This window comes from Typopeltis vanoorti, chromosome 19 (assembly GCF_054136105.1).
Source record: "Typopeltis vanoorti isolate ZY-2024b chromosome 19, IOZ_Tvanoo_1.0, whole genome shotgun sequence".
Taxonomy (NCBI): Eukaryota; Metazoa; Arthropoda; class Arachnida; order Uropygi; family Thelyphonidae; genus Typopeltis; species Typopeltis vanoorti.
Window position 1 is genome coordinate 16,164,341 of NC_143567.1, and position 27,386 is coordinate 16,191,726.

Sequence of the window (27,386 nt, forward strand, 5' to 3'; positions counted from 1 at the left end):
AAATACGATATATATTTTTAGGCACTGTGTGACATAGAGACCTGCTTTGATAATTCACTGAATCCCTGGAGGATTGGTTAGTTGGTTGGTTGATTTCTGGTTTTAATGCACAAGGACAGAAAGGGTCATACTGCACCATGATACAGGTTACAGCAGAACACAGAGTATTAAGAAATAAATAAATGGTTATAAGGAGATAAATTACTGACTAAGATAAAATGTATGTGCAATGTTAAATATCAGCATATTGAAGGCATTAATAAATAGTTATAAGGAGTTATAAATAATAAATACCACACTATATTATATTAATTGTAATTTATTATAAGTGTCAATGAAGCTAAAGACTGCAAAATTAAAGTTTGAGGCTCACGTTACAAAATAGTTAAGTCAGCACATCAGATAACTGCAATGCTAATTCCAATGCTAGAGTGGTCTTTTAAGAAGATAGAATTTATTCTCCTACTTTTACAGGATTTTGATAAGACCACATCTTGCCAACTGTATATATATATACATATATATATATATACAAAAAATAGAGTATCTATATATTAAAGGTATCAATAAATAGTTATCTAGTATTCTAATATTTATTTTTAAACATTAGAGTAAAAGAACTTTTTTAAAGAAGCTAATCAGTAGTTTAAAGTAACCAGTCACTTAATATGAAATTAACTTTAGGACATAGGACTGCTATGATAATGAAAGAGTTTTTGCTCTCTAGGGTTCTGCCTGTCTCTGATAAAAACCAACATTTTCAAAAGGGATGTCAAGCTAGTGAAAAATAATTTAAGTGCTAATAAAAGGCAACTGTATAGGCTCTTGGGCAGAGCTTGTGTCTTTTAAGTACTGCAAACCAAGGTAACTCTAATGCCACAGGTTATATTCTCGTAAGCTCTCTCATAAATTTTGAAACTTTAAGTTTCTTTTTATATTTGACTATAAAATATGGCTGGATCCATAATATATTCTATAAATATATTAAAGTTTTCTATGTTGAACAGAAATTGATAATTACCAGGACAGTCAGTTTCATCTGATTGATCTCCACAGTCATCTTCTCCATCACAGAGGAATTTAGCATTAATACACTCGCCATTATTACAGTGGAATGAATCTATTAGAAAAGTCAACAGAGCAATTTAATATAAACACACACTAGCCATTTTTACAATGAAATGAATCTATTATAATAATATACAATACAATGATCTACAATAAAAACGATGGAATTTTTATTTACACTTTCACATATTAATTAGCATTAAATAACTTGGCTGAGAGGTTGACATATTTCCTCTCCAACCATCAGGTTGCAGGTTCCAATCTTGAAGTGAGCATGGATTAGGTGAGAGATGAATGAGAGATGAATTTGAGGTGACTTGAAAAAGTTTCTGGAGCATGTAAAAATAAAATATAAAAACAAATTTTGGAAAACAAATGACTAAAGAAACTCAATTAAGATGACCTCTAAAACATTTCTCAAATTTGGAAGTGAAACTTGGATTCTAAAACAAACAAACAAACAGAAAAAGATTGGAAGCAGCACAGATGAAGTTTCTAAGACCTCTCCTGGAACTCAGTAGATTAGATAAAAAGAAAAACACAGAAATAAGAGATTAGTTACAAAAAACATCATACAAGAAAACCAGCAAAATTGGCTACACCACATAGAAAGGATAAATAACAACAGGATTCCTAAACTGGCACTAGAATATAAACCTACAGGAAGAAGAGACTGTGGAAATCCAAGATTAAGATGGAAAGATCAATTTCATCTGCAGAGCAAGAACTGGACATAAAAAGCCTATACCTAAATTGCTCAGACAACAATGACGACAAAAATAAATAAAAATAGTATTAAAAAATCATCGACTAACCACAGTACTAATGTACTATAGGTTTACAATCTTTTGAACACAAGTCTTTCTGCTTCTAAATCTGTTTTATAATCTTTCGTTGGCCCATTTTCTCAACATCTTTCTCTGTTGAAGCATCTCAAAGCTTCAACAGAGAAAGATGCAATCCTGATAGCAATGAAGAAACCTGAAGCATGCCAAATTACATACAGCTAATAAACAAAAGATATGAAAAAAACAATGGCTACACCACATAGTAGTGTAGCCACATAGAATACAAGGAGGATGCCAAGGAGATACTATTTCATCCAAATTATTCATTGCAGTATTATAATATGCCCTGAGTGAAATAGATTGGAGTGACAAAGGTATTAATATTAATGATAAAAAACTAAATCATTTACAATATGCTGATGATATCATAGTAACAGCAAATAATAAAAGAAAACTAGAAGAAATGGTGAATGAAATAAACACAGTATCAAATAAAGTAGGACAATACATAAATTATGAAAAAAACTAAAATAATGACATATATCGAAGGAAATCAGATAACAGAAGAACAAATAATGATAGACAATAACAAATTAGAGCAAGTACAAGAATAAGCATACCTTGGTAGAATCTTTATGCTAGGAAAAAGAAGCATTTATGAAGAAATAAAAAGGAGAATTCAGCTGGGCTGGATGGCTTTTGACAAAAACTGAAAAAATTCCTGTGCAGAAAACAAAAACAGAAAATAGAGCCAAGCTTCTCAACCAATGCATCATCCCAATTCTGACATATGGATCAGAGACATGACCAAAACTAAACAAATAATGGACAGAATGAGGAAAACTGGGTGCATAATTGAGAGAGCCATGCTAAACATCAAGCTGCACAACAAAATAAGGAATGAAAATATAAGAAAAGTGTTTAATATAGAAGAAAAGATTTGAAAATTAAAATGGAGATGGGCAAGACATATTGCATGAGCAGTGAGAAGAGAAAAGTGATAGATAAACAAAGTACTGACAAAGACAATCATCCAGTGATATCCATATGAAGGAAGATTAATGTCTACACAACCAGAGAAAATCTAGAAGGATGACCTAGTGGAGTGCAAAAGAAAAAAGAAAAAAAAACGTTACTTGCCATATCTTTCATATCCACTGAAAGAGGTAATTCTACTCCTTGAAGATTTTATATAGTCTGCATTATTTGGAAAACATCTGTTCGATTTTGCAATGAGAAGGCAGAAGATAGTACACACAATGATTTTTGATGTTGAAAGACAAGTTTCTTTTGGAAGTATTTAGCAACAATTAAGTCATTCTTTTTGCATCATTATATTTATGACCATTTGTTTGATTGACTATAAGGGTAGTGTACTGTACTTAATTTTCAAAGATTTAATATTTCTTTTCTTATGCTCTATATTGCACGTCATTGTGGCAATGTGCAAAACAATGGTGAGAGATTTTGATGTGCATGATTGTGTTTTCTGCAGCATGTGCAAAATGCAAAATTAATGGCCTTTGTAGAAAGAGGGATTTAAGGAAGAAGAAAGAAACTGGAGAACATGTTTGTCATAAGTAATCCATGAGCAAATGCTGGAAGTGTGAAGAGAGTAACACAAATGACAGAGGTGAATTGAAAGACTAAATGACTCATAATGTGATTGGCATAGTTAGTATTACGAGCAGCAGAAGTCACTATATGATGTGGTAGAAAATGAAGAGAATGACAAGATGGTAATGAAAAAGATAGTGTACATTCAAATAGCGTAGGTGAAGAACTCCACACTTATGTGGAGTTCTTCACAGAACAAAACATGAGATTGCATGGTTGGAGAAATGCCTGGCAGATGATATGATAAAGAATTGAAAGAAAGGGGAAAGAAAGCAGAGCATGAAAGAGTGAATGTGTGAAAATAAGGATTAAATTTTGTACACTGGTATGAGGGATCCATGAGGAGAGCATGATGAAATTGTGTTTTTCTGGTGCAAAGATTAAGGATGTCAGTGTATACGGATGAAGAGTTAAGGTGAAAGAGATGTTCATTTTGGCTGGTCAGTGCATGCAAAAAAGAAGAGTGAGAAAGTAAAAGTTGTGAGTCTGTTGCCCGAGTATGATAAAGCAACCTGAGATTGATTGTGTATAACTCAGTGCAGAGTGGAGTTTGTGAATTTGTGGAGTGAGGATGATGGAAGGAAGGATTTATATAAAGGTAGATAGCTTGCATCCAAATGGATTTGGTGTCAGGAGTCTTGAGAAAGGGTTCTTCAGCAAAAGTTCAGAAGTACAAAGTCAAGGAAACTAGAATGTTTGGGGGGTAGGGGGTTGCAAGTGAGAGTCCAGGCAACCTAGAGGTTAGTAAGTGAGAGAGTGATCACATGATGCAAAATGTAGTACCCTAGGTTCTTAAATTTAGTGAGCTAAGCAAAATAGGGTGTAACAAAGGTTGTGGGATTAAGGCAGTATTGCAGTTTATGTATACTAATGATGGAAGTATTCAAAATCATGGTGAGGGGTTTTTGCCATTGGTTAGGTCAACCTGGCCTAAAGCTATAGGCATTAATAAGACTTGGTTGACTGAGGATGATATAGTCATCATAGGAATAGAATGCAAAGGATATTGTATCTTCAGAGAGGACAAAAGCAACAGGATGGGAAGGGTATACTGCTACTGATAGAAAAGTAACCAAAGCCAAATGAGTAGAAAAGTACATCAGGGAGACAGGGATTCAGAGGGTTAATCTGAGGCTATGCGGTGTTAGATAATTGTATATTGTAAAGAGGAAATGCACAATTGGTTGCTGCTATCATCCAGGGGTATAAGGGAGAATGTGGATGACATGCATTTGCAAATGAGCATGATGAGTACAGGTTGAGTAATTATAATGGAGGATTTCATGGAGACATAGATTGGGAGAAGGGATGGTTACAGGCAAGGAAGGAAATGAAATTGATACAGCTTCTGAAAACTAATTATCTGAGGCAGCATGTAAAGAATGAGACAATGTTCAAGAGTGCTGGATCTGAGCCCTGCATCAGAGAACTTAATACTAACCAATCTAGCTATGCTGCCTCCACTTGAAGAAAGTGACCATGTAGTCTTGATCTGGAAGATTGCCAGACATGCAGAATATTCTGTTAAGAAGATATATGTGTGTGTGTGTGTGTGGAATTACAAAACAGGTGATTATCGTAAGCTAAAGAGTCTGCTTTTAGAAGTGTCATGCCATAAGAATTTGAAGGTCAAGATGTTATGGTCAGATTGAAGGTGAAGACTCATCTTATAATGGCTATGAAAAAATATGGATAAATTAACAGTCTTAGCTAATTAAAATTTTATCCAAAGCAAATATAATAATTTAAATCATTAGCTGAGAGTTTCACAAATATCCTTTTATTTTCTGCAACTATCTTTTTATTTATTTGCAGCAAAGTGTTGCACATGCTTTTAATTGCCTCCATAGCGCAATTGGAAGAACGACGGTACATTGTGCCCTTCGATTGGAAAGGGTTTGATTATTGTCGTGACGGGAGGAATCTTTATATGGACTTTTTCAATTGAAGGTGAGTTAGCCGATCTCATATGGAGGAAGCGGGGTTTTTCCTCCTGAAAATCGGGTTTTTCATCCAGCATACAGACAAATCGGCCCTTCAGAACACACGCAATTTACAGACAAAAAATACTAGCTGAGGTGGTGGTGGTGGGCATTGGATGGCGCTGGTGTGGATGATTAGTAGAGGTTCGATGTTAGTGGTGAAGATGGAGAGTTGTACAGTAGGTGTCCTCCAGCAATGAGTCTTTGGACTCCTTGGAGGTGCCACGAATAATAATAATAATAATATGACAGGATCAGAATGATAAATCAGATAGGAGTTAGATGAATAGCTTCATTAAGGAGGAGTTGCAAAAAAAGAAAATGTTGTGAAGGGATTATAAAGAAAAAGATGATAAGCATGTTCATGAGCAGTATAAGGCACAGGCAAGAAGGGCAACCTATATAGTAAGGAAGGCCAAAGTTAATTAAGAAAGAAACTAGCTGAGGAGATCAAAATAAATCCTAAAGAGTTCTTTTGCTATGCAGCAAAGGAGGAATAACAATGGAAGGATGACTTTAAAAAATGCTGATAGTGGGGAGGTAACAGAACCAAACCAAACAGTTGAATTACTGAGTGAGCATTTTGCAGGGGATGTACCATCTAAATGAAGATATCACAATGCCAGATGCAGCAATGACATAGAGGAGAAAAGAGGTTGAAGAAATGGAAGTCCTTAAAATATTGTAGAACTTCAATACAAACACAGCCATGGGATATCAGCTCATGTATTATGAGAAATGTACAACAAAATTATCATCTCACCTGACCAAGCAATTTAATTTAAGCCTCAGTAATGGGAATGTGCCAATGGAGTGGAAAGAGGTCAAAATAGTCCCATTGCATAACAGAGGCACCAAGACAGAAGTAGCAAATTATAGGCCAATCAGCATCTCAGGAGTGGTGTTAAAGTATTGGAGAAATCGGTAAAAGACAAAATTCAGGACTGGGTAGATAGGAATATGATACTCTATAAAGGATAAACATGGCTTTGTGAAGGGTAGGTTTTGCCTTAGTAATTTGCTTACTTTTTTATAATAAAGTAACAATGGAGTTGGTAAGGGAAATGGCTACTCAGTGATACTGCTACACTTTTCAAAAGCATTTGACAAGATCTGCAAAAATTAGAATAAATGGGGATAGATATGAATCTATTAATTTCGATTACAGGTTGCTGATGGGCAGATATCAAAGAGTAGTTTATGGAGGAGTTGAGTACAGGAGAATTCAAGTGACCAGTAGTGTACCACAGAGCTCAGTACTTGGTCCTCTGTTGTTTAATTTGTATATCAATGATAACAGGAAATGTTTGATGAAAATAAACTGTGAAGAGCAATAGTAAATAAAGGTGATGCAGAGAATTTAAATGTACAGGAAGACAAAGAAACCAGAAGTATGGGAAAAACAAATAGCTGTCAGTTTTATGTGGCTAAGTGTAAAGTGATGAACTTTGGGAAGAAATTACAAGCTGTTTACTATATTGATGGAACTGAACTGCAGGAAACTGATGAGGCCAGGGATTTGGGGTGATTTTGGACAGGGAGTTGAAGTTTAGAGGGCATATTGCAAAGGTAACCAAAATAGCACATCAGATTATGTGGTTGTTGAGAGTGAGGTTATTGTTCCCCTATATAAGGCAACATCTGGATTCCAAGATTCCGTGGGGATGAAGAAGTGGTGGAGAGAATCCAGAGGTGAATGACAAAGATTGTGGCAAGTCAATGGAATGCTCCGTATGAGAATAAATTGATGGTCTCTGGGCTTCAAAAATTAGATGAAGAGAAGAAAAAGAGGAGATATGATAGAAGCATTTAAATCGTTAAAGGGATTTTATAGGACTAACACTGAAGACTTTTTCATTTCATGGCAAGAGAACAAGGGATCATGTCACCAGTGGAAATTGTGTAAGAGTGTCATTAGCAAGGATGTTAGGACTAGATTTTTTGCTTGGAGGATGGTAAATGGATGGAATGGATTGCAGAGGTGGTTGTGACTGCTTCGTCAGTGAATGAGTTTAGGGAGAGGTATGTTAGGTATTGTGTGAGTAATGGTTAGTGTGAATAATGGATCTCTCATGACGAGTCTTCTGACTCCATGGAGATACCTGTGATACAATAATATTAATAAAAGTCCAACTTTATTTATTTATCAGAATCCTACCAACAAAAGGTTGTAAACTATACCATATTACATGGGTGGGTGGGTTAAAGGTAGATGATGAAGGATTCTTATCAAACTTATTGCAAAGACACAGCATTTTTTGTAGCATTTTCTGCAACTGTTATTTTCCATAACAATGCTTCACTCATAGTCATATACAACTGACTATGAGTGAAGCAATCATTCAATTCTGTACCAAGTAACTGAATGTTGGCTAATGAAATTTCTTGATTGATAAAAAGAATGAAGTTTATAAAGAAAATGTGAAACATATTAGATGTGGTTAATTTTTTGGGTGGGAAGGTGATATGTAAGTTTTTAAATATATACTGTTTTTATTATGTTTGTATATGTCTTTTTCCATTTGAAAATATGAACTGCAGAAGACCTTCATGGTTGTATACAATACATGGATATAGTGTAAAACAATTGCACAAACAGAAAAAAAAAAAAAAAAAAAAGATTAAACGTGTTTTTTTTTTTGATCAAGTGAAGCATACTTTGCATGACAATTTGGATCTTTTTACTGTTCAGCGATTTTGCAATATACTGTTCATTACACTGTTATACCAGAAGTTTCTTTGCAGTTTAAATATGAATGATCATATAAGATACATGAATATACACAGGATAAAAATGAGTTACTTGCAGGTCCATGTATCATATCTTTATCTGTTTGTGAACCCTTCAATGATAGCACAGTAACTTTGTGGAAGGCAACATATGCACAAAGTGAAAGTCCTCTAATCTGATACAGCATTTAATGCACTTGCACTGACTAATACATGATAAAGGGGGGGGGGGGGAATTACACGAAAAATGTAGGGAAATGAAGGAATATTTTCCTCTCTCAAATTGAAAAAATAAACCACTAAATAGTTTATAATAAATTTAGTTTAATCCTTTATCCAAGTGTGAGCAAACAAAGTTTGCACCTGAAAATATCTTCAGGACTAAATATGGTGTTGTACTACCTTACCCCAGTAAGGTAGTACAACACCGGGCAACACGTAGCAAAGGTGGACCAAGCTAACAATCACTCCTATCCCAGTATCTCCCATAATGCAAAACACATCTCCTTGCAGATATATATAATGTTATGCATTAAGGGATTGGCCACTATCCAGACTAGTTTCAACCTTTATTGAGATCTCTTCAGTGGGAGCCAGGCCCAGAGGTGAAGATACCAGGCAGAAGCAATAGCGAGGTCATCTTTACCTATAGGAGTCGGCAAAAGGTGTGCCACCTTTTTTATTAAATTACTCTGGATTTAGAGAGAGATGTTGAAAGTCTAACCAAGTGAATTATAGTCTAACCAAGTGAAAAATAAACTTTCAACATCTTTCTCTAAATCCAGAGTAATTAATAAAAAAGGTGGCACACATTTTGGCAACTCCTATAGGTAAAGATGACCTCGCTATTACTTCTGCCTGGTATCTCCACCTCTGGGCCTGGCTCCCACTGAAGAGACCTCAATAAAGGTCGAAACTAGCTGGGTAGTGGCCAATCCCTTAATGCATAACATTATACATATCCGCAAGGAGATGTATTTTGCATTATGGGAGATACTGGGATAGGAGTGATGTTAGCTTGGTCCATCTTTGCTACGAGTTGCCCGGTGTTGTACTACCTTACCCCAGTAAGGTAGTACAACACCATATTCAGTCCTGAAGATATTTTCAGGTGCAAACTTTGTTTGCTCACGCTTGGATAAAGGATTAAACTAAATTTATTATAGTCTAACCAAGTGAAAAATAAACTTTCAACACTAAATAGTTTCATTATTTTTATTATGATACTTCATAGCATTTTTAGCTTTTCCTATTTAGTGCTAAAATTCTTTTTTTCTTCCATTCATAAAAAATTATAAATTACCTTATATGACAAATTACATATCCAAAAAGCATTTGTTTAGTGAATTAATGTAAATAACAAGTTATTATACCTTTATGGCATGCATGGAGGTGACAGATGAAGGGCATAAGAACTTCACATGGTGCAAGTTCCCAGACTTGGTTTTCTCCTTTTAATTTGGCACGGACACAGTGACCATGTTTAGGTTGGGGTTGATCTAGATCCCAGAATCCTACATATTTAGAAACAAAGGTTCCACCTGCAGACTCCAAAGTGTTGGTGGAAAGATTATCAACTGAAGTGAGACCTACGATAAAATAAAAAAATTGAATAAGAGCATTTGTAAGATGGTGTAAAAAGGATAGAATTTTTTCAATTACATGCTGATATTTTTTAAATGACTATTCTATTATCACACAAAATAGCAATATACAATAAAATACAAAATATAACCCTTAGTCACAGAGGGATTTTTTTTTCCCACTGCACAAAACACAAATTTCTTTGATCAGCTATTCAGCTATCAATTATATGTTTTTGTTTTTTTTTCTACAAATGTTGTTATATTCAAGAAAAGTAAAAAAAAAAAAAAAAAAAAAAAAAACGAGTAAAATACCTGGATATAAAGTGACATGCCCTTCATGTAATTACTTATTGACCATTCTATGATACAGTTGAATTATACATTTGTTATAACAGAGCACTTAATCATAATAACCCAGCAAACTAGTTGCACTGCTAGTTGCTGATATATTTTTACATTAGCAAAAAATAAACAATCCATCACTAAATAGTATTATTGATTATCTTTAATTTTGCATCAAATGGAGTGGTTTATCTATAGCAGCAAACAAAGAATAAAATAAATAATAAGAAAGAAATGGAGGGAAAAAATGAGGGAGAAATATAACAAATGAAATATGGCAAATAGGAGGGCATTGCAGAAATATTCCTAATTAAATATAAATATTTATTTACCCTTGACATATTTACATATCTTGCCTTCTCCTGCCTAATTTGGATTCTCATAAATGTAATTTTTACAACAAACTGGCCATTAATCCTATTGATTAAAAAGTACTTAGTTAGTAAATTACATGCATAAGTAGTCTGTTTTTTATAGTAGAAAAAAAAAATGCTTCTGAAAGAAAATAATCCTACCCCCATATGATAACGACTAACTTGCCTTCAGCTGAAAATTCCTTATAAATTTTTTTCACATACTGATCAGGATTCAACCCTAGCGCTATCTAACCAAAGAGCATCAATACACTGTGAAAAGTAATCCAGCAAGATATTAAAAAAATTTTATATGAACTCTTGTCCTATTTTAGACATAAAAGTGCATGCATATGCATGCACCTTTATGTGTAAATTCCCTAATTCCCTGACGAACAGTGGAGGGCAGTGTTTAACTGGGTGATGGGGTTGGATATTAGATTAGTGCACTGGATTGGAGACTGGGGGGTGCAATATCCAGGAAAAGGAAAATCACTAGTGGAGTACCTCAGGGGTCTGTTTTAGGGCCATTGCTGTTTAACTTGTATATTAATGATATTGGTGAAGATTTGGATGGAGATATTCAGTTGTTTACAGATGATGCAAAGTTGAGATGAACCATAAAGAGTAGTAAAGATTTCGTGGCCTTGCAAGAAGACTTGAATAAATTGAGTGATTGGGCACAGAAATGGGGATGCGAGTTCAATGTTGCAAAATGTAAGGTTTTAAAATTTGGAAAACAAAGATGGGATGTAGAATTTATGCTTGGTGAGAGTTGGAGGTAGAGGAAATAAGAGATCTGGGGGTGGTAGTGGATAAGGATCTAAAATTTAGGGGACACATCGCCAAAATTGTGAAGACAACACAAAGGCTTCTGGGAATGATGCGGAGGACACTGACGTGTAGAAGTAGGGAGATTCTTGTTCCGTTGTATAAGGCTTTGATTAGGCCACACATGGACTACTGTGCCCAGATTTGGTCACTGGGTTTTCAGAAAGATGAAGAGATGTTGGAAAGAGTCCAAAGGCGACTGACTAAGGTAGTTTCTGACCTGTGGAATGTTGAGTATGAGGAAAGATTGAGAAGATGTAATTTGCAGAGTCTGGTGGAGAGGAGCAAGAGGGGAGATATGATAGAGACCTACAAGTTGGTAAGCGGTTGTTATAAAATCAATGGTGGAGAAGTTCTACAGAGAATAGTGGGAAATCAGGGGAGAACCAGAGGTCATCTCTGGAAACTGTATAAAGGGGGTGTGAATAGGGGAGCGAGAGGCAGGTTTTTTTCGTGCAGAGTTGTGAATGATTGGAATGCCTTGCCTGAGATTGTGGTGTCTGCAAGGAGTTTGAGTGTGTTTAAGGCTCGGTATGATGAGATGTGTGTGTGTGTGTGTGTGTGTGTGTGTGATAAAAGGACCTCCCAGATGAGTCTTTGACTCCATGAAATCTTGGGGTAATAATAATATACCTCAGCCAACATAACATTTTATCTTATTGTATCACTACTTTCGTTCAATTTAAACCAATACAGAATACAATTTAATTAGCTAAATCTCAAACTGTTCATCCTCGTTCATTCACTATTCGGGCATATACCTACTAACTGGGTGCACCATGAGAAGGTAAGGAATTCAGAAGTCATGACTGGTTTTCTGCATTCCTTGAAAGGCTATGAAGAGCCCCCCCCATCATGCAGCCCTCATATTTTTTGAACCAAGAGCAAAATATTGATTACACACCATACCATTCAAATTAAAAAAAATTTTTTAAAAAATTAGATCTCATTTCTTAAAAAAATTATATTTTAATACTACAATAATAAAAAGAAAATGTTATTATGTTTTACTATATATTATTGTATATTGTATAATAATTGTATTATAGTATAATTATATATATTATTGTATAATAATATTGTATATTATTATAAAATTTTTGTATATGTCGTTTCTTTGTCTTTCCTGAACCAGGGACTTGTGTCTTGCAACACATAGATATATTTGGAAGTGTTCATGACGATTCCCTTTAGCAGAACTATTTAAGAAGAATATTTCTGACATCTTTGGAGATAGTGAAAAACGACATAAAATATTTCGGAACCAACTGGGAATCAATATAACGACTAAATAATTTCCATACATTTCAATGACTATTCATTTCCTTTATACAATTCGTAGAACATCATAATCTTTGGTTTAGAGATATATAATTGATGGCTAAATAAAAATGTACTGCTGAAAATAATGTTGTTTATAGTTTATACTTAGTTCAATGCAATTTATTTACTTTCAGTGCATATTAAATCAGAGATACATTTTTAATCTGAATATAAATAAAATTAATTATATTTCCTCTTTTCTTTTAGAAGAATTTATATAATTCACTCTCACTTTTTTTTAATATCTTCTATTCCAACAAGTATTTAATATCTTCTATTCCAACATTTTTTTTTTCTGTTTTTGGCAGTGACAGTGTTGCAAGATAATGAATAGCATAGTTATCATATATTTTATGATACATGCTTGAAAATGTCCAATCAGTGTGTTGAAATTTCATATTTTTCCACATATTGATAAAATTATATTATCACTATTTCCTAGTATTTATCCTCATGGAATGCACAAAAGATGTATGTTAGTCACATAATTTAGTTTATATTACTAATAACTTTCAATTAGTAATATTTTCCAAATTAATCCATTATTTGACAACTTCACTAATGTTATCAGATCTTACATTTCAGTCTTCTAAGGCATAACTAAATGCAGCAAACCACCTAGATCATAATCTTTCTATGGATTTTTTCCTGGTCAGACATCTATTTTGGTAACTATTACTGGCCCATTGCGTTTCATTGTGTTTAAGTAATCATACCATCTTGGACTGGCTCTATTCACACATTCTTTAATACAAATAATGTCAAAAATATCTTTATTTTTAATATTACCTATAAATAATACCATCTTCTCCCAAGAACTTTGCCGGTCTGGTTGGCCGAATTTGGCATATCTACTCTACAGCCAAAATCTACTCTCCAGCTGTGGATTCGAATTCTGCATTGGGCATGATGTTTGTGATTGTCTGTGAAAATACTAGGTGATGGCAGTCGGCATTAGATGCCGTTGGCGTAGATCAGTGTTTCTCAAACTTCAGATATCTGCGTACCCCTTCTTAAATTTTCATTATTACCAAGTACCCCCGAATTAATTAATTAAAAAATAAATTCATTAATTACTTAAAAATAAATTGATTAATTAAAAAATAATTAATTTAAATTATTAAATTAATTTAAAATATTGATTAAAATTAAATATCTATTTTATTTGAATTTATATGTTCATGTAAACAAAAAATATGATTTATTTTTAAATTTTGGTTCTCTAGAGATGTCAGATGAGACACTCATCGATTTCATTTGATCCAGACAATATCAATGTTTTCTTGTTGCTTACAGCTACTTGTATTTGCTATATTGCTCTCTTTTGGGGGTTTTATAAATCCAATCTTTAACCAGTGATCCATACGTAAGAATTTGAAAGCTAAAAAAATACTGTATTTACTCGAATATAACTCTAACTTTTTTCCCAAAATTAAAGCTAAAAAATCATGCTGCGAGATACATGCGGGAATTTTCGGAAACTAAAGTTTTCAGAAAAAAACTGAAAATGGTGCGACTTACCAAGAAGCTCCTACTCGCTATCCCTACTTTTGGCATCGAGAACAGTTTCTTTGTGTGCATTGTCAAAGTCATCTTCTTTCCCATTATTTCAAGCAAAAATTACCAGTAATTTACAAGACTTGAGATATGTAGAGCAGCAAAGAACTGCATATGATTGGTACGGTATTAACAAAACATCGCATGAACCAAAGACAAATTAGCATTTCAACAGTTGAGTTAAAATGCTAATTCCCTTCAACCGAATTCCATAATATATGAAACACATTCACTATACATTTCTTAGTTTTAACACGTTAACAACGGGGGTGGTGTCAAGCAAAAATTTATGTTCTACCGGCAACATATGGTTTTGCTTGGTCTATACAGCAGTTTCTATTGGAGAAGGGATGCGATTCATTAGTTAGTGCCATTTTATTCCGGTTGTCTCTAATTGCACTGTTTGTTGGAAAATATAATTCCTTTAATTATGCATAGCCGAAAATTGCCACGTACCCCTAACAACCTTTCGCCTACCCCCCCGGGGGTACGTGTACCACACTTTGAGAAACACTGGTGTAGATGATGAAGGTAATTGTGGTTGGTGGAGAGTTGTAGAGTAGGTACCCTCCCTCAATGAGTCTTTGGACTCCCTGGAGGTGTTACATAATAATAATAAACTCTGATATCTGTGATATCAGGTATTCATATCTGATATGGGAGATATCTCCACCTCTAGTCATTCCCCCCTCCCCCCCCTCTACAAACTAACTTTCAGATTTCTTACAAATTAAAACTGTTTTGAACAGTCCTATATACCATTAACTTGGTGTTTTGCTAATTTCTCTCATCATCATCACTAAGGAACACATTCCAAATCTTCCTGTTTCTAGATTGACTGTCTAATAGTTTGTAGAGTCTTCCAATTAATTTAAGAACATCTCCTAATAATGATTTGGATTGCCCTCTTTTTTCTTTTCCCTGATATCTTCCCTTCTAATATGTTTACAATTCAATGTATCCCAGAAATTTCATTTTCATTCCTATAATTGTCTTCTTCAAAACTCAATTTTCTGTATTTCACATAAGACTTCTTCACTGGATTTTCTTTCTTGCATATTTACTTCTAGTAATAATTTCCAAAAGTACATGACAAATGCTGCAATTATTTTCTAGTCCTCTGCTTTCACAATACAGGTTTCATAACCATATAAGCCAATTTATTTTTATACATGACTTAACTTTCGTACAATGCTTGTAACTTTTTTGACATGTGCTTTATATATTTCATAACTCCTTTCACTCTTATTCTCATAATATTCCTTCCATATCATCTTCTACTCATGGATCTCTTGCTTAATTAGACTGCACATCCATTTCACTCCCGTCCTATTTGTTCTTGAAACCCTAAGGACACATTTAGCTACTGCATCATTTAAGCATCTTTTCAAAGCTTCCCATGCATTGATGGTATCCCTCCCATTCAGTAACTGATAACATGGGACCAAGGACAGCATTCTCTTGAGTTTGTCAAAATTTTGAGATTCATAGCTCAGCATGTAATCTGTCTTAACTAGAACACCCACACAATTGCTACTTTCCAGGTCAGTACATGAATCATTGGTAGTAAAACAGTCACATCATTAACTGATGTGACTTCTTCGATACTATGATCTTCGATACTTAGATTTGATCATGGCATCCGAAGGTGTCTAACAGTCTTTGTTCTCGAGTTGTTTTTTTAATTAATATGCTGCTTAAGATATACTGATAAGCTGCTCACAGCAGCTCAATAAATTCTCCATCATTCTTATCATGAGTTTTCTCTGCTACCCAGTCAATATGTGGATAATTTAAGTCATCCATAATAATTGCTCGTTTAGTATCCATCAAGGTAATTTGGCAGTAATTATACTTCTACGTTTCAGCTCTACTTGAATGTACTTAAACGAGTAGATATACTTCAATTGCCTTTCAACATTTTGCATTTCTAATAGCTTTTCCTCCAATATTGAAATATATGTACATGTTTCTAACTGTTCTAATGTCTAAATGTCACCTCATTTAAGAATATTTCAAATAATTGCATATAAATGTAGCCATGAAGAAGGCAAAGAACATAATTTTACACAAGGAGAGAGTGTTAACTGAGTAGTGGAATGCATTGCTGATACAATAAATGGAGTGTGAATAAGTTTAAGCTTCAATGTGAGAGAGATATATTGCTGATTGAGTGAGACCTTGCACAGTAATTGTTTTGACACTGTAAGGTAGATTCATAAATGATATTATTTGACCTCATGAAGGCACTCTAATAAATGGAGATTACCATGCAGTAGTATATATCTGATAAAGATTATCACATGGCAACAGTTGGTGTATAAGCTGAGAACTACCTCACATAACCTCTACCGGTCATGATGTACTCTGGGATAGAACAAACTTGTCCTATATAGCTAAGAATTGTTTCACAAGAAAATTCAAAGAGGCAGCAAATATGGTTAAAATTCCTATGTAATGCAACAAAAACCAAGGTTTGATTTTAAATAGAGTTTGGTGATCGTTTATTAAAAATTTACCAATTTCAGACCTCAGAGAGAGTGAACGTGAACCACAGAACGCAACAACAAATAGCATTGTCTCCAGCTAACATGTATTAACAGTTGTATAGATCTGTTATTTGGTTTTTTAATGAACTGTTTGGATGTTCACAATACCAACAAATGCACTAATGTTCGTAATTTCTAGTAGTTTGTACTTTAAACTTTTAGTTCTCTTTACCCCTGAAGATGTTAGTCTAATGACTAACGAAACTTGTCGGGTGTTGTTTTTAGTACTTGTTTAGTTTTAAAAACAGTTTTCTTTAATAAACATGTGGTCACAAAACCGGAATAACTATATTAAACTTCTTAACCACAGAAACCTCCGCAGGAATATCCTATCTGATTTCATTCATATATAGGAATCAGTTGTCCAGTAAAGGGAGATAATGACCCCTCCAAAAAAACCCTCCAAAGAAGGTTTTATTTGCTGATAAAGCAAAGTTAGGAGAATTATACGTAGTGATTCCCCTATCAAATTCCTTCAGGAAGATATGAATAGACTTCTAGCTTGGATTAATTGAAGTCACCAAGTTGATATTAATAAGTGCAAAGTGTTGCACTTCGGATGCTAAAATATGTGGCAATGCACGGCAGATGAGATTTAAGACCTGGAGTCCCTGGTTGAGAAAATGTGAGGCCAATCCAGGAAGTTTTGAGAAATAAAATTTTTAAATGGAGTGGTGGATGGATAGAATGAAATGGCAAAATGGAGAAATTAGTGAGAGATCGTATACAAAAGGGTAATATTATCTCTGAAGGTCAGCATGGATTCACAAAGGGGCACTGTTCTTTCAGAAATTTGCTTGCCTTTTATAATAAAGTGACAACAGTGGTTGACGAGGGGAAAGGCATATTCTGCTTCTTTTTTTTCTTCTTTTTTTTTGATTTTGCAAAAGCATTTGATAGGATACCATGTGATAAGTTGATATTTAAGCTGCAACACATGCAATCAGACAGCAGATGAGTGAAGTAGATTTGAAATCTGGATGTCTGATAGATGTCAAAGAGTTGATGAGGGGACATGAGGGAACAGTATCAAGGGGAAAAAAGGTTACAAGTAGGGTTCCACAGGGATCAGTAATGAGACCTTTACTTTTTAACATCAATGATATTGTTGCTGGTTCAGGAAGATATACAGCTGTTTGTAGATGATGTGAAGCTTAGAAGGATTATTAGTATAATTCCTGAAGTGCTACCATATTGGCACATAAGTGCCAATGTGGTAGCACTACAGGAAGATTTAAATAAACTGGACAGATGGGCAAATGAATAGAGACATCAATTTAATGCAACTAGATGTAAACTCTTGAAATCTGAGATCTGAATTGGAAGGTTGCATACTCATAAAAGTCCTCACGATGTCTCATTTTGATTGCTTTGCTCAGATCTGGTCACTAGGATTTGAAGAAGATAAATTAATCTTGGAAAGGGTACAAAGTGGATAACAAAAATCATATCAGAAGTTTGCAATGTTAGTTAAGAAAGGATTGACTGAGGACATGGAAACCACAGAGATTGGAGGAGAGAAGACAAAGTGGTAACATGATTGAGACATTTAAACCAGATTTACAGGAATGGTACTGGAGAGATTTTTCATATAACAGAACAAGAGGAAGGAAAAGGGACAAGAGGTCATCCCTGCGAGTTGTGAGAGGAGATGGTGAGTAAGAGAGTGAAAAGTGGCATTTTTTACATGGAATGTGGTTGCACTATGAAATGCATCAGTTAATATGAAATATTAACTGCACGGAAATATATATATATATATATATATATATATTTTTTTTTTTTTTTTTTTTTTTTTTATGTAGCTCCCACCCATGAAAAGTTTTTCTAAACTTACAGTACATCCATTCTGTGGGTAGACAAAGTATTTTTTTCTTTTTTTATTAATTTGATATTTTTTTAATAATTTGACAATCCTGCTCTAGAAACCAAACATGGAACTTATTCAGGCTACTTCAGGTCTCCAATAAGCAGGTGATGAACTTCTTCTCCCATGTGCATTTACGATAATAATAATAACATACTAATATTTAAACTTGTACTGTTTGCACAAATTTAAAGATTGAAATAAAGATTAGATTGAATGCTCACTCTGCAAATGTGACAATCATTTCATTCACAAATTCAGAATTTTTCTTTAACTGTATACTAAATCTAGTGGTTCTGTCATGCAGTTGGAAAAGTTATGGGACATGTGCACTTCAGACAGAAAAGACCCAAGTTCATTTTCATCATGAAAAATAGCAATGCTTTTTTTTTTCAACTGAAGGTAAGTCCATCTCATACTAAAGTAGCACTTTTTTTCTTTTTCTTTTTTTTTTGTTGTTTCGAAAATCGCGTCTGACGTACTACAAATCCGCCAAAAAAAAAGAGAAAAAAAAAGTAAATAACAGATTAAAAAATGGTATGTAACGGTTAGTAGAGAGCGTGATGTAGACAATGGTTCGTTGGTTCTGGGACTCTATGATGGTGTAATTTAATAAAATAAAAACAAACGCAACATATAACTTCTTATTTCATCGGTAAATGTCAAATGTATAGCAACTGCAGACGATCAACATACGTCTGCTATTCTACTTACATCACCGATATAGCCAGCCACACCTTTTCAGTTCTGGTTAAAAAAAATAAAAAAAAATTACGCACCTCTTATTCCTATAAACAAATAAGTACTACCACTATCCCTATAACTGAGAACTGTCAAAAACTGGATTCCATTGCTAGTGCATCATCTTCTAAAGCGATATTCCTTTAGAATTCCGCTAAACGTTTTCACCCAAATTCAGGTTATATTTGTATTAGTAGTAGTAGTGGTAAATGAGATCATATTATTATGTGACACCCAGTGGCAGCCGGTGAAAATTTTAAGTGGGGGTGCTGCATATACAAAATTTTAAAAAATTCTTTTTTTTTATTTTATTAATAATTTTTTTAATTAATAAATACATTTACATATTAAAAAATTGCTTTATTAAAAATATTTCACCCTGACCACGAACAAACACCAATAATAAAAGTTTTGCATCACAGAAATAATGGGCGCATGCATACACTTTATCTGTAAGCGACACTTCCCAAACGAGCAGTGTCGGAATCACTTGTAACGTGCAATGACAAGCACAAACAAATATCGGCGAGTCTAGCTGCAATTGGCCGAATGCGATGATTCTGACACTGCGTTAGATCACAGTGCATTTTTTTCGCTTAACGATAATTGACAAAATATAATTCTTTTCATATTTTCAACAGTGACGCTCGTCATAATTCAGCAGTGTATCTATAATAAAGAAATAAGCATATGTTATGGTTTAATAAGATTTACAAAAATCTTATTAAATTATAAGATTTACAAAAAATAATTCACCCTCACCACGAACACGCATCAATAATAAAAGTTTCGTATCTCATAGAAAGAACACGCGCAAGCATACGATTTATCTGTAAGCGACACTGCCCAAGCGAGTAGTGTCGGAATCACTTATAACGTGCAATCACAAGCGCAACGATTATCGGCGAGTCTAGCTGTAATTGGACGAACGTGATAATTCTGCCACTGTGTTAGATCGCAGTGCATTTGTTTCGTAATCTAAAGCGTTAATCGAATAATTCCAATTATTAACTATTCAATCAATGACAAAACATAAGCTGTAACCTTTAACATGTTGTATTGCATTTATACAATGTTGTAAGCATTGTTATTATTTATAAACACAAACAAAATTTATTTTCATTTTTTCCTTGGGGTTGTTGCAGTGTCACAGTACTTATTTATGAGCCACGACTGGTGATACCTCCAGGGAGTCCAAAAGACTTATCAACGGAGGACACCTACTCTGCAGCTCTCCACCAACTACAATTAACCACAACTACACCAGTATTTCCACAGACAATTGCAAACATCCATGCCCACAATATCTCATAATGGATATTATCGGGACCAACTGTATTAGCATGACAGAGTAGAAAAGCTATTTTTAATTCGTCCTTTATGAAAGGATGATTATACAGCTCATTATTATATCAATATTAAAAATTCGTGAGAATATGAAGCTGTTGCAGAGATCCTACCTTTAGGATCAGTGTGTTTGCCAGCATCCAAGTGATCCTATAAGATAATATGCAACTTTTGCAATAAGCCCTCTGAACTTCAACTGGCTATCTACCATGATCACCATATATCCCTAGCTTCGTTCGTTTCCTGGAATCTAATATAATCACTGTAATGCACAGCATGTTATCTATTCTCCCATTAAATTAAATAGCATTAAATTAAATCCATTATCTTTTATCCACAGTGCCAATCTATTTAAATACCAATAATAAAAATAACAGCATTAAGTTTAATAATAATAATAACAGTTGCAAATGCACAGTAAGAAACATGCAATAACACATTAATAGCAGCACAGCATATGATGATGATGCACAATAACATCTGCACTGGTAATGTAACTGCATTTTAACATTTATATTGAAAATTATAAAACTAATATTAACATAGTAAAAATCAGTTAATGCCTTTTTTTATTCCCATATAGGGAGAAGGCTAGGCCATTTCATCTAACTTTTAGAGACTGAGGGGACAGTTCAATCTCCACTGGTAGCCAATCAGCAATAGATGGCCGAAGGCTATCACTAATCACACATGGCATACGGTGAAGAGAGACGGCTGCCAAGTGCCATCATCTCGTGGTTCCTAATCTTAACACTATGTTTATTGTCTAAAAATAGTGTGGGGTCTACGGTTGAGTTTATGGGACGAAAGACCCAAGATTTCTCCATGCAGAAAACTTGCCTGTGCGAGATATCGACTAACTCGGGAACCCGTTGAAAAAATGCTTAGAAAGTTCCTCTAGGTGGTGACTAGAATTGAACTACGATGTTCTTTCTTCGGCCGATCTAGCACCATTGATGGCACACGCCACTTCGATGTTTGTTCCTTCAAACATTCCCTTTACCACTTTCCGTGCAAAATTAACAACTTTTCCCTGAACTATATTATTTCATGGTATACAGTTCCATGCAATTCTCTAAATTTCTCATGGCTCCATTATCTTTTATCTACAGTGCCAATTTATTTAAATACCAATAAGAAAAATAACAGCATTAAGTTTAATAATGATAACAGTTACAAAATGCACAATAAGAAACATGCAATAACACATTAATATCGAACCACATCAAACCCTTCTTTTATTTATTATCGTTGTTATTTCATGCTGAAAGAACTAATTAGAGTACTGACGACCTTGAAAATCAGTACACACTATTAAAAAGTGGAGCCTGTGTAGCTCGGTGGAAGTAGTGTTGGCACTCCTCAGCACTAAACCGTCCGAAGATAGACTTTTAGTTCAAGTCTAGTCGCTGACTAAAGGAACTTTTACTAAGCCTTTTTTTTTTCGACCGGCTCTGAGTTAGGCAATCTCTGGCATGGGAAAACGGGTTTTTTCGTCCCATAAAACTCAAGAAAATCGACCTTAGAATCCACACTATTGCAGTCATCAAAAATATTGTGTTAGGGACCACGTGATGGTGGCACTTGTTGAACCGTATCTTCACTGTGGGATTCTTAATTAGTGATAGCCTTGGGCCAACTATCTCTGATTGGCTACCAGTGGAGATTGAATTGCCCACTCAGTCTTCAAAAGTTAGATAGGGCTAAAACGTCCTCGCCTACTCTCTATATGGGAATAAAAAGGCATTAGCTGATTTTTTTTGAAAAGTGACAAACATAGTGTGGCACATGATTGACACATTTGGAATTGTGTGATGTTAACAGCAAAGTATGATTCGAAGGCATGAAATATATGTATTAAATATTACATGCTTTTTTAATCTGCGTATGTGTGTGTGTGTGAGAGAGAGAGAGAGAGAGAGAATAATGGTGAAAATAAAGTAAAGAAAATCGTAAATGGTATCTTTTGAAGTGAGTTTGGTAAATTATGACAATAGTAAATGTGCAATCTGAAAGGATATAGAGGGATAATCTGACTGATTTCAAAGCTAGAATTAGCTTTTCTGAAGAGCATGGGATTAATATAACCTATGATTTTTCCTCTTAACATTTGTTATTATGATTTCTATGTTTTATACGATATAGATGTTATACGAGTTTTGCTGTATTAATCATGTTTACCAATCATTCATGTTTTAATATTCAGTAACTGTTTAGATGTTTTAGATTGTGGGGTGTTTGTTGAAATAGCATGGGTAAGATATGTGCTCTCACAGCTGTACTGTACATAACCATCTGTACAACTCCAAGTTGTACAGATGGTTATGGCCAGGGCCAGCAGAAGTGGGCATGCAGGCGCCGCTACGATGGGGGCGCCGCCGCTAGGAAACGGTTCATAAGTTAATTTTTAGGAAACAAAATTTTTATCATAAAAACAAAATAATTCTTAGAATCATCAATATTAAAATAAATGAGGCCGTATACACTGAATAAAAATTTAAAAAAAAATGTATATTGCCGCTTCTTTGATCAGCAGGCTGTTTACAATTTTGCAGATAGAGCAGGCTAAATGCTTGCACAGAATTTTATGTCTAGTGCAGTCTATCTAAAGTGAAACGGTGAAGAGTTTTTATGTGCAGAAACGAATTTTCGTACAAAACATTTGTTGCTAGTTGACCAGTCTTAAGGTACGCATCTCAGTAGAGAGTAGCGCAGTGCGGACTATTATTTCGTCTCTGTGTCGTGTTGTGTAATAATTTCTTGTGAATATAAAATAGAAATGGAATCAAAAATTAACAAAAAAAAGTTATCCGGTGCACAAAATCATAAGTGTCATGCTGCGAACGAAGCAGATATTAAGAAACAAACTGGGGCTCTTAATAAATTTGTTAAAATATTAAAATAATCTGATGCAGATTGTAACCAACTCGATACATCAGAAATCAGAGTTGAAGAATGCATATCATCCAGTTTGCATGAAGGTACTATTGCAACTATTGAACAATATTGAACATAATTTAAGTGAAAAATAGTTAGGATTTAGTCAACTACAACAAGATTTAGTTGTAGTTGACCACGAAACTAACACAGTTAGTCTCTGTGAATTTAGAAGATCCAGGTGAATGGGGAATTGATGAAAAATTACGAGTTGTTTTAATTGAAATGGGGCCTGTTCAAAATAAAAATATAATATATCCCATAGATACATATGGTCGTAAATTTGGCGACACGTATTATAATAGAAAAATGAAAAACGGGGAGCTCGTGCCAAGAACATGGCTCATTTATTCCGAAACTTTAAATTCTGTTTTTTGCTTTTGTTGCAAACTTGTTGCACCTACTGAATCAACTGAATCACCCAATAAGTCTTGTAGAAGATTATAACGATTGGAGAAATGTAAGTACAACTTTACATAGACATGAGACTAGTTTAACTCACATGAAAAATTTCTTAAAATGGAAGGAACTTGATAAAAAATTTAAAAAAAAAAAACTACTATTGATTCCCAGACTCAAAGCCTGTATGAAACGGAAAAGAAACATTGGATGAGTGTTTTAGAACGCTTGATTGAAATTATAAAATTCGTTGGTAGCCGAAATTTAGCTTTTCGCGGATCATCTGATAAATTATACGAAAGAAATAACGGCAATTTTTGAAAATTAGTCGAATTGTTTGGGAAGTTTGATCCCATTATGGAAAATCATGTTGAAAGGGCCCTACAACGAAACAGTAGAGTACACTGTTTGAGTAAAGACCGTCAAAATGAAATATTGGAAACTTTAAGTAACGCAATTAGGGATATAATTTTATTATCTATTCTAAAATCCAAATATTATTCCATAATTTTAGACTGCACACCTGATGCAAGTAAAACTGAACAAATTACCATTATTATTCGCTTTGTTTCCTGTGACAATGGAATTGTCAAGATCAGGGAAAACGTTTTAGGTTTTGCAGATATATCAGTTCCACAAGAGGTGGTTTATGTGCAACAATAATGGAACAACTGGAAAAATGGAACATTCCAATTGAAGACATGCGAGGTCAAGGGAATGACAATGGGGAAAATATAGGCTCCAAAATTTGCTTTTGAACAAAAACCCTCTTGCTTTTTACGTGCCATGTGCTGCACATACTCTAAATTTAATCATTAACGATGCAGCTAAAGTGAATGCAGATACAATTAGTTTCTTTGCAATTATTCAAGAAATATACAATTCTTTTCATTCTCTTAAAAACGTTGGGCAATCCTTTTAAATTTCGTAAAAATAATTAATATTAAAACAGCCATCAGAAACGCGATGGGAAAGTAAAATTAATGCAATCCGCCATCTACGATATCAGTTAGGAGAAATTTATGATGCACTTTTTGAAATTTTAAATAATGAAAATGTTAATAAAGAAACTCAGCATGAAGCACAAACATCATGTGCTAAAATAAAGGACTACAAATTTATTTGCTCTCTTATAACTTGATATGATTTACTTAACAGAATAAACCCTGTTAGTAAAATGCTTCAAGACAAAAATATGAATATTACACTTGCATTAGAATCTATCGAAAACTTAAAAATATTCTTACAAGAGAATTGATCAGATACAAATTTTAAAGAAGTTCTAAAAACGGCAAAAGAACTGAGTGAAGAGGTGGATGGAGAACAAGAATTTAAAACTGGTACGGAAGTTCGACGATGAAAGAAGACACGAGCATAATGACGAAACGCCACAATCGCCGGAAGATAAATTTAGAGTGAATGTGTTTTTATACACTTCTAGACGTTGCAAAGTGTTCGTTAATAGAACGTTTTGAACAACTAAAAGATATGATAATTTCAATTTCTTGTATAGATTACTACAAATTAATAACGAAGATTTACGAAAAATTTGTGACGATTTAGAAATTCTCTTGAAGGACTGCGACAATAAAAACGTAAATGCAATAAAACTATATGACGAGTTATGTGCTTTCCGGGATATTTTTCGGAAGGGTAATTTAAATATTCAAAAGCCCTTTCGATATTCTTAATTTTATTGTGTCCAATAATTTATCTTTCCCTAACTTTTCAATTGCTTACTTCAACTGTTAGTGTAGCAAGCGGTGAACGTTCCTTTTCCAAGTTGAAATTGATTAAAACCTACTTAAGAACAAGTATGTCACAAAAAAGGCTTGTTAGCTTGGCGTTAATTAGCTATTGAAAATGATATATGTGCGGAATTATACGTTAAGACCATTATTTCTATTTATGTGAATATGAAATCAAAAACCTTAAAATTTTAATTTAAAAAATTTCAAGTATATTTATGTAATTTAATTTATTTTCTGTTATTCTGTAAAGATATTATTTTTGAATACTTATTAAATGTTCTAATTATTTCTGAATTCTTTTCTTATTTTCTCATCTATCTTGAGTTTCTTTTAATTTCCGAAAAGACAGTTCCACTTATAAAAATTATTACAAGTTACTAAGAAGTTACTAAGAATTTAGTAACTTGTAAAATGCAAGAATTTTTTAAACTTTAGTTCAAATAAATTTTAACTTTAATTAAAATTCATTTTAATTTTGTTAGCGATTCGGGTCAGTGAGAAGGCTATAAACCCTGTATCATTATATTCAACGATTAAAGTGAAGTGGCTTTATCAAAATTTGCTTTAACTTTTGGGAATTTTTTGAATATATGGGTTTTTAACGATTATCCTGCCTAGTCAACACCGTTACATTTGGCGAACCAACGTGTGGCTGTTCTGTCAAAATTTATTTAAGAAATTTCAAATAATTTAAATTTTTATTATTAAAAGAACCACACATTCCCGGATCGTTATAGCGGCGCTTAGATAGAAATTGCATGCGGGCGTCAAAGACCCTAGCGCCGGCTCTGGTTATGGTTATGCGATACATGTCTGTTACAGTAGGTTTTATTAAAATAACTTCTCAGTTATACATAATGTCTTACATTTTTTTTTTTTATTCTCAAGATTTTGTGTTTTGCTATAAGGGATTCAGTTATTGATGGCTGTGTACTGGGCTTCCAAAAAAATTCTTTAGTGTGTGACGATGCCGCTACTGCTGATCATAAAGATTATTATTATGTAATATTACATGAGATTATTATTGCTATTGCATGACAACTCCTTGGACTCATCTAAGTCCAAAAACTCATCACAAGAGGGCATTCTATGCCACATAACTTACCTTCTATACAACTCAGTCCATCATCTACACACGACTTCGAGGTCTCTTCAGTGGGAGCCACGTGCAGAGTTGGAGAAGGTGGCAAACCTTTTGGCAACTCCTATAGGTAAAGATGACCTTGCTACTGCTTCTGCCTGGTATCTCCAACTCTGGGCCTGGCTCCCACTGAAGAGACCTCAATAAAGGTCGAAACTAATCTGGGTATTGGCCAATCCCTTAATGCATAACATTATACATATCCACAAGGAGATGTGTTTTGCATTACGGGAGATACTGGGATAGGAGTGTTGGTAGCTTGCTCCACCTTTGCTACGAGTTGCCTGGTGTTGTACTACTTACCCAGGTAAGATAGTAGAACACTATATTCAGTCCTGAAGATATTTTCAGGTGCAAACTTTGTTTGCTCTCACTGGATAAAGGATTTAACTAAATTTATCATAGGTTATAATTTGATTCATTTGCAGCCTTCACTTGCTATCACTGTTGACAATAAGGCGTCACTCGATGCCTACA

The 27,386-nt window shown here is 34.1% G+C and overlaps 1 protein-coding gene across 1 annotated transcript in view; it reads right to left on the reverse strand.

The window, feature by feature from the left end:
* Positions 1-27,386, reverse strand: part of LOC150095877 (uncharacterized) — a 710,412-nt gene that overhangs the window by 682,449 nt on the left and 577 nt on the right. The window contains exons 3-4 of the mRNA XM_090409554.1: positions 9,559-9,774; positions 1,022-1,120 (exon numbers count right to left, since the gene is read on the reverse strand). Of these exons, the coding sequence (XP_090265680.1) occupies positions 1,022-1,120; positions 9,559-9,774 (315 nt within the window). The remainder of the gene's footprint in view (positions 1-1,021; positions 1,121-9,558; positions 9,775-27,386) is intronic.